General features: G+C 37.4%; 1 protein-coding gene across 1 annotated transcript; it reads left to right on the top strand.

Moving 5' to 3' along the window:
* Positions 1-852: 852 nt before the first annotated feature.
* CENPU (centromere protein U) lies at positions 853-8,850 on the top strand (the record flags this gene model as incomplete). Its single annotated transcript, XM_029084381.1, has 9 exons — positions 853-958; positions 1,698-1,788; positions 2,831-2,879; positions 3,928-4,045; positions 4,436-4,514; positions 5,146-5,193; positions 6,543-6,604; positions 7,856-8,012; positions 8,713-8,850. Coding segments are annotated over 9 exons (848 nt in total), but the record flags the coding sequence as incomplete, so codon positions are not given.
* Positions 8,851-9,081: the final 231 nt, after the last annotated feature.

Below are 9,081 nucleotides of genomic sequence, written 5' to 3'. Positions count from 1 at the left end.
TATATATATATGTATCTTATATGTCAATGTCAGTCAGAAAAATCTTTGAAAAACTGTGTACTTAAAAGTTGTAGAGAAAATGCTAAGGGCTGTTTTTCAGCTATAATATTTATTACTCTAAGAAAATCCTAGAAATAGACGTGTAACTACTAGAAACAGCATTGAAAATGAGCTATAAAGAACAATATAGCAGAAAGATTTTGGGAAGGGAAAGTCTGCAAAATTAAAATATTCTTCGCTTCTGTGATACGTGTTAAAAACTATAAAACAGATGCCCACTAATACTAATGTAAGTTAATGCTAAATTTTTGTAGCAATGTGCTTGAAAAAAGGAGTGTATGCTATGGAAGGCAGACTAAAACCTGAGGGTTTTTCAGAGTTTTAATCTGTTCTGATAGATACCTTCAGGAATCTACATTTAAAAACTTTCTGTAGCAGTTCTAACTGTCTTCTTATAGCATCCAATAAAGCAGCTAGAAATCCATATTTTTTTTTAAAAAAAGGTAAAATTTAGATGTGTAAAAGATTGATGTATGCCATAGCAAAGAGAAACTTTCAATAAGCTGTACAAAATGTTTTACTTGCTATATGCCATACGTACGTGCTGAGCTTTCATGCACTTTTGGTTGTAAAGAAACAGCGGGTGGATGAGTATAGAAACTATGAAACTTTTCACTATATATATTTTTCCTAATGATTAAATAGTACTTTTAACAAGACTTCCTTTGTATTAGTGAGCAAACCACAAAAATTCTAGGTAAATGCTGAATGGCAGGCAATGCTAGAACGTCTGTGCTCTTTGCTGAACAGATAGGAGCAAGTTTCATACGGCTTATTTTCCGTTCTTGGTAGATCACCCTTTGCACAGTACTGCTGTGGATGCTTATGGAGAGGAACATTCACAAACCGAGGCACTTGGTCGTGTTTCAGCTTCACAAAGGAAAAATACAGAAAGAAGGTCTGGTGAAAAAAATTGCCAGCATTTAATTTAATCTTAGATTTTTAGATTAAATGGGAAAAATGTTCTGTTTGTCAGTTTTTCCTCAGATGCTTTAACTTAAAATTTCCTAGATGAGAAACCAAAAGAATAAGTAAGGTTGGACAGTGTAGAAAAGAAATGGAAGAATAAATTAGTGCTTGCCTTTTGCAAGCAGTACATTGATTTAAGTACTTACTGTATTTTTTTAAAATTTTTTTTTTCAAATTAAAAAAATTTAAGATATCCAAGAAGGGTTGGACCAGATGGTCCTTGAGCTCCCTTCCAGTCTGGTATTCTATGATTCTATGAATGAAACAGCAAGACAATAATAGAGCTTGTATGAGAGTGTGTATTTTTGGGGGGTTTTGATTTCTGACCCTGCCCTACCACCAAGAAAACCTTCTCCTCTCCTGCTAAATTGTCCTTAATAATAATTCTGTTTCTGTTTCAAAGTTTCTCCTCAAAACAACATGGCTATCCCAGTGGTCAGTTAGTAATGGATTTCTAATTGTCACAAGGGTTGCTGATGAGGGATGAAGAGTCTATGCCCTTTATATGCTGTTTGCAACTTTTTATGTAGTTGATTTAGGAGACACAAACTGAATGACATAGTAATACAAAATGTCCCCGGAAAGCTAAGGTTTTGTTGTTTATATGGTTGAAGATCCTTCTTCTCAGTGTGTAGTGGGTTTACGTGTGGGTATTTTTCTTTTCCTAGTAAAAAAATGCGTCGCTCAAAAACGCCTGACAGTGATGTTCAAGGATTCGACACAGCTGATCCTGAGGATGAACCCCCTAAGGACAATGGGGTACAGAGAAAGTTGCACCAGTATCTCAGTCAATTTAGTTTTAACTGACTTCATGCCATGCCTGCATTAGAGAGGAGTGGGGAGCAAGACCTTTCGTTTGTTTCTTCGTACTTCCTTAGTATTTAATTGTGTCCCAAATAATTAATCCTCAAAGTATTCCTGTGAGATGGCCGAGTGAAATGCTTAAAGTTACAGCTGTCATGACAATGGGGAGTATAATAGCCAGGTGTTCCTGTAGCCTGTTCTCTTGCTCATTTGGGAATATGTTCTCCTTTCGAAAGTCTTCTTTGTATCTGCAATGTATGTTCTTAAAGAATGGCATACGAAATGCTATAGAAGTCCCTTGTACTTGTTCAGTATTGAAGTAAGAAGATATTTATGAGATAATTGAATTTTTCATTGAGGAAATTTATTTTTGAAAATATATTAGAATTAGACAAAAACCACTTGGCTTCCAGGCATGCAGAGGAAGAGTTAACTTTCTGCAGACTTGAGGAAGTAGGCCTATGGTAAAAGAAGCTATGCAGTTTTTTGCATAAAAGTTTTTTACATATTGAAATTCACTGGAATTGTTGAAAATCCTTTTGTAAAATTCAGTACAGAGCAATAGCCTTTCACCAGCAAACTGACTAAGCAGCACTCTTGTGGGTAAGTAGAGAAAGAATTGGGGCAGAATGAGGGTGAAAAGGGAGGTAAGGAGGCACTGCTGATCAGAGAGATGTTAGTACTGGGCGATGACCGTGCTGAAGTGAGGTGCCCTGTGCTCCATAAAGGGTTCCTCCTGCTGTATGGCCGGTGCCTGACTTGTCAGTCAGTGCAGTCAGGGAGCTCCTGTCCCTCAGCAGCATGATCACTGTGCTGTGATTCTGGTGAAATAGCTCTAAGTAAATGTTATTGACGTTTCAGTCATGAAAAGCTGAAATATTTCTGTGTGTTCTGCCTAATTGCCATTGCTCAGAATTTAAATGAGTAAACCTATGGGGTTTTTTAAGTTAATCTGCTTTTCATATCACAGAAGGCTCTGAATACTACTCAATTCCAGGCAAAAAAGAAGATGCAGCCATCAGAGAAGAACATATCAGATCCTTCTGGTAAAGTAGACTTTTCAAAACTCCCATATGGCTTTTCCTCATTCAAGATGAGTGCTTTTCCATAACTCAAGGGTTTTCATTTCTGATATGTAGCAGCATACTGCTTCTAGAAATGGGAGGTTTTAGTTTCAGTTTTGGTTGAGACACTAATTAACAATGGTTAAATTGAGGAGCTGGTGTGCCCCACAGCCCTGATCCCCATGGTTTGCATCCCTGGACTTGCCTGTTACTGCCCTGAAGGGGTAAAGCATCGGCGTGCGTTATCGCTCGCATGCAGCCTGGTTCCCTTTGGAGGGAAACCTGGGTCCGTGGTACGGGGCTGTAAGACGCTTCAATATGTCCCTTGGTCTGGAAGCCTGGAGCGCCTCTGACTCACAGCACAGGCACAGCTGTTATTAGAAAGACCTTTGAGATAGGGAGCTTCAAGACAGTGGCAATTTTTGGTATAGAGAAACTGTTTCTTGGGTGTCATCTTGCTTCCTTTGAACTGTGCCCTGTCACACTCAAGTACTAGATTAACATTTGGGAGTGTGTGAAGAAATGCAGGTTAAGGTTTTGTGGAATTAGCTAATAATACTATTGCAAAGTTTAAAGAAACATATTTCTGTATAGCTTTTTTTGAAGCATATATGGTATTAATACAAAATGTATACGGATATGATGTAACAACTCATGATTCTTTGAGTAGTGCAGGTTGCCCAAGCTCAGGCTACTAGTTTTTACAGCACAAAGATCTGTATCTACAGTACACTGTGTAGTTTATCAGTTAGTGTAATAACGTGCTCCTGGACTTGTTTGGAATGCTGAAGAATAAGAAATAAGTTGTATATAACTGATCATCCAAATTCTAAAGTGTTCCCAGATAAGTCTGTCATAGTTGCTCAGTCAAAGAGAGATGAAATAATTCACATTTTCCTCTTCTCAAGTTGCATATTAAAATATTCATAACTTTTAGATGGTTATTTTAATGGTGGGTACAGTAACTTTTCTGTTATTTTGGAACATGTACCTGAATTGTACAATGCTTATCTTTATTCTGTTGTTTCAGTGGATAGCCCATGTTCTGTACAGGTTTGGTGTCCCAGAGAGCTGAAGAGATCTCCCACAGATATCACAGAACTGGATGTTGTTCTGGCTGAATTTGAGAAGATAGCAGCAAATTACAGGTCAATATTCTGCTTTCCTATGGCTGGATACTCAAAGTTTTAAAAACAAATTACCTGCATGCTAGTGGGCTGTCCTTTAGGGAATGCAGTACTGCATGGTTACATTCTGATATAATTTTAATGATTATTAGGTTTCTGTGATAGAAATATTTTTTGTGTGTGATCCAAGGTGGTCTCCAGGAACTCAGTATTTTTCCAAACATAAGAACAACACATCTCAAGTGATGTTTTTCAATGTTGAAAACAGGCTATTGCTAATACATGAAAGGCCACATTTGCCTGTGCTCCTGGCTGCTTAACATTGGGTTTTATTCCTTACTCAGAGGAATGTTTTTGGAAGAGATATCTGCTTTACTAAAGGGTTGTGTTTTGTCCCTCTGACTTCTCCAGACAAAGCATAGAATCACGTGTTTGCAGAAAAGCAATCAGTGACTTCTGTTCTGCTTTCAAGGACCAAATCACCGATCTTGTAAGTACACCATAAATAAAATCAATTTCCTGGTACTAGAGCTGTATGTTACATTGTAATCAAAATGTCTATTGTTTTAGTATCATTTATTTTATGATACTGTAAAGTATTATTTATTTTATTACTTTAAAATTTCTAATCTCTTGTCAGGATAAATAACATGAAAACAGTTTGTTGTGTGTAGCCTTTGTGCTAGCTCGGAAGACTAAGATTTCTTATCGCTAACTACAATGAGTAAAATAAACTCAGAACTTTGTAGGAGTTGTGATAAGAACTAAAACTACAGTTCTAAGTGATTCATTAGAATGGACAAGTTTTAAAATGACTAGATTTATACATTTTATATAAACTTATAGAAAAATTAAGCTAGGTAGTAATTGGTACAAGGATTATTACTTGCACTGACTGGTGTAAGATGACTAATTTTGTGCAACAGTCTTCCCCTGGCATGAAGAGAGAGGAGAGAATTAATACACGACTGATACACTTGTAATCTTCCTTTGAACCAAGGTTGTTTTTTTGTAAATAGCTTTTTTGTTATCCCAAAATAATTCTTGCAGCTTTTTTTTTAGGAGGATAGAGATGAAATAAAGATCCATAGTCAATCTGTAATTCTTCTTTTCTTCTGTAGATAGTGGAAGTCCAGGAATTAAAGAATCTGAAGAAAAAAAATGCCAAGGTAAATGCATATATATCACTAGATAGTACAGCATACAGAGGTGGGCATTGAAATTTCAGTAAGTTGATTAGAAGAAATAAAATAATTCACAGAAAAGTGTACTGTACTACAGAATCAACTGCACAAATAGAGGATAGAGAACTACCAGAGGTTTTTTGGAAAAGATCTGAGTAATATGATGGATCACAAACTCCATCAGTATACTGCTCTACTGGTGTGAAAAGAAGGAATGCACATTAAGTTGGGTAGGTATCTGTGCATGTCAATTACTCTTTTTTTTTTTTTTTTTATTGAGCACTGCTGAGGCCTCTGGAGAGCCAATTAAATATTGAGAGCTAACCTCAAGAAACATAGATGAATATATAAAATCTAGGAGAGCAGCAAAGATGGTGACCTGTGAGGATAGAATTGGATTGCTTAGTTTAAAGGAGGGAAGTCTAAGGGAGCTGCATTCCGTAAAGATATGCAAAATTTTTGTTCAGAGGAAGGCAGTTCCTCTGTTCACTCAGGGCGAGCAGTAGTTGACTGAAAATGCAACAGGGGAGTGTTGACAGGAGGAGGAACTAATGTAAGAGCAGAAAAACATTGCGGTGGTTTCATCAGGAGAGAGGTGAATGCCCTACAGCAGATGTATTTAAGAGCAGGTTAGGCACTGTCTGCCAGAGGCTTTCTGCCCAGAATAACCTCTTCCACAAACTTTTTGATGACTAAATAAATTTAAGTAAAGTCAACAGAAAGCTTATTCTGGGAGGCAGCAATTCATGTGCTAAAGTTGTGATAATTTGAGGTGATACAGTAAGCTACTCTGCATGTAAAATGTATAATAATTTTAATACACACCTAGCATTCACAGCCACTCAGTTATCCTTATTTTCCCTTTTATACATTTGTTTAAAATCAGATTTGTAGTTACTAAATTCTAATTTTTAAAAAACCAAACTAATAATAAATTTAATGTATTAAAGAAAGCTTAATTGTGCTTAGTTCCTTAGTTATGGCAACCATACTGAACATACATTTGTATTGGTCTGGATTGGTAAAACAGAAACAGACAAAAACCTGCCAGAGTTGGTCATGTTTGAGTTCAAAATGTCACAGACTGTTTGTAAATCCAGTGTTCCTTAAGAGAAATTTTGGATGGAGATGAGAGTTTGACATTTTAAAAAGGTTTAAAGTGTTTAAAATACAAATGTAAAATGTGGCAGTTTGTAAGGTCTGGTACCCTGGAACCTTCCACACTCGGAATCAGAAGCATAAAACCTGAAAGGAGATAAGGCAATGAAACTTGAGTTGTTTGCCTTTGAAGTTACAGAAACCATTTCAAAGACTTTCCTCACTATTTGTTTCAGGTATTAACAGCCACTAAAAAGAAAAGGCAGCGACTGTTGCAACTCAGAGAAGAGCTAATTGGGTATGTTTCTAATGATGCACAGTAATAGCCTGAAGAACTTCAGGAGTCTGGTGTTTCGTAACCCAGAAGTGAAAGTAACTTTGTTCTTTCATTTTATTTTGATGAAACTACTTCCATTCTGTATTGCTTTCTGTTTTTACAAAAGCTCGGGATAACCTCTCCTTTCCATATTTCAGCTGCCTAGATAGTCATTCTTGCAAGTCCTCTTAGCTGACTAGTTACTGGGATGGTATTTCAGACCATATGTCCGTAAGAAAGACACTAAAGTTACAATTGGAATTGCAAAGGTGATGAATCATGAATTTACAAAGGTAATACAGAGGGCATTTTTGGTTTTGAGGTGGGAGAACATGTTTCACTTTGCAGTTTGGCAGGGATGCCTCTTAGTATGTGGTTTGCTTCCATGTCATGTGGCCATGCAATGCCCCTTCTTTAACTTGGCATGAATCTGAGGCATCATTTAGATACACAGCACATAAATTACGTTCTTTGGAAGAACCATTAGACTTCCCCAAATCCAGCTGGTTACTAGTGACAAGATTTATTCTGAAGCTGCATGCAACATACATGCTGTAAGTTAACTCTGTAGGGAACCACGGGCTTGGATCCACGAAGGCAGATGAAAAGCTCCTTCTATGGCCGCGAGAGTCTTGTTTTGTTTGCAGTACTGCAGGCAAACTTCACTCAAAGAACTAATTAAAGGCATCCCTCAATACGAGTTTGGACCCCATCACAGATTGAAAGCTGTCTCCACATTTATTCGTTGTTTTAATCCTTTGATCATCTTAAAAAAGCTTTCTTACTGGAACACTGTTAAATGGAAATAGCTGTTGGTGTTCAGTTTTTGGTGCTCATTTAGCGGATTGAGCCCTCCAGTTTTAGGCAGAGGCGTGTCTCGTTTGTCGATCCTGTGTGTGCTTCAGCGTAAGCACCGAACACCTCGGCCCGCGAGCAGGCGTGTGCAGAAGCAGAACACTGGGTGCTTAAGAAACTTTACCTGAAAAACTTAAGTGCTTAAGAGAGTGGCTATTTCATCAGGCTCAAAAGTGAGATGAGGAAAAAAACTTTGGGGCTTTTTTTGTGGATTTGGACCCATGCTCCTGTTGTTCTAATTAAGCAGTATGTTATAGTAACCTATGCTTTGTATTTCTGACTAACGATTCCCTTAAGTTGTCTTCAGAGGAAATACATTCATAGTCACTCCTGAAATAAATATGCAGATATAGTCATCAAAGCCTTGATCTTTTTCAGAGCTGAATCACAACTGATAAAACTACAAAGAGAATATGCTGAGCTACAGGAAAGGAAATCTTCCTTGAGGCAGGCAACTGAATTATTTACTGATTTAAAGACGCTACAGCAAGACTGTTTGGACTATAGAGAAGAGAACCCAAAAGAGAAAGTGGTAGTAAGTACATATTTTGCGTGTGTTTCTGAACTGTTCTGGATCAGCCCTTCCCCCCTTTTTTTTAATTCCCTGGACTGATGGGCATTTCTATTAATGTTTAACTTACATTGCATAGCAGTATTTTGTTAATTGTCTTTGTGGAAGCCACTTAAGAATCGTTGCTACTGCAGTATCTCGCTCATGTTTTGCTTTCATGTTAGAAACTGAAGTATTTCAGAGAGGATTCTGCTACCTTGCTGTCTATGTCGAGGGATTCAAAGGACATAGAAGCGTAACAGTTGTCCTCAGGTCTAACATGTTTGTAGAGAAACTGAAGAAAGATTACCAGTGAGAAAGAAGTGATCAACTTCTTTAGTTGCTCTTGTTCCAGGGTGGGAAAGCTCTGGTACTTGCATGTCTGTTCTGTAAGGTATTTAATGCGACGAACAGCACTTGTAGGGCGTGACCAGGTTAACTTCTCATGTAGTCCTGGAACTCCTCTCCCTTTTACCATGGCGCACGACCTGCTGTGGTGTTTGCTGCTGACAACGCTACATGCCTGCCATGTGTAAGGAAATCCAATCATTTCTAATGTTGGCTCTACTTCACTTTCAAAAATCACATTGCATCATTTCAGATAGAGGAAAAATAAATAGAGATACATAAGTGATTTTTCCAAGAGTTAAAAATGTTGCCTTGTATTTTATTTCCTTAACAACAGTATGGAATTTCCAGCCTACCTGCTCTTCTGGTGGAGTCACGGAGAATTCTAGGAGCAGAAAGACACTTTCAGAATATTAATACGAAACTGGAAGAAGCTCTGGCTGTACAAAGAGGGAAGTTATCAAAGAAACTTTAAGTGGTTTTTAGTACTTTCTGACACTTGTTAGGAACAATTATTAGAATGGTTAGTACTTAAAGCCTGTTTAATCATTGTTGCTGTATTTTGTTTCAGTGTTCAAAAGTCAGTGACTTAATCAAGAGATTGTATCTTTCTGTTGTCAGTCTGTGTGAGAAATTACTCAGAAAGTCATTGAAATTAATGAAACAGCAATTCCAGTTAAAGTAGTAAAATTGTTCTGTGCTCTGT

This window comes from Antrostomus carolinensis, unplaced genomic scaffold (assembly GCF_000700745.2).
Source record: "Antrostomus carolinensis isolate BGI_N321 unplaced genomic scaffold, ASM70074v2 scaffold24383, whole genome shotgun sequence".
In the NCBI taxonomy this organism is placed as follows: Eukaryota; Metazoa; Chordata; class Aves; order Caprimulgiformes; family Caprimulgidae; genus Antrostomus; species Antrostomus carolinensis.
The sequence above is the reverse complement of the archived record's forward strand: the minus strand, read 5'-3'. Positions and strand labels throughout refer to the sequence as shown.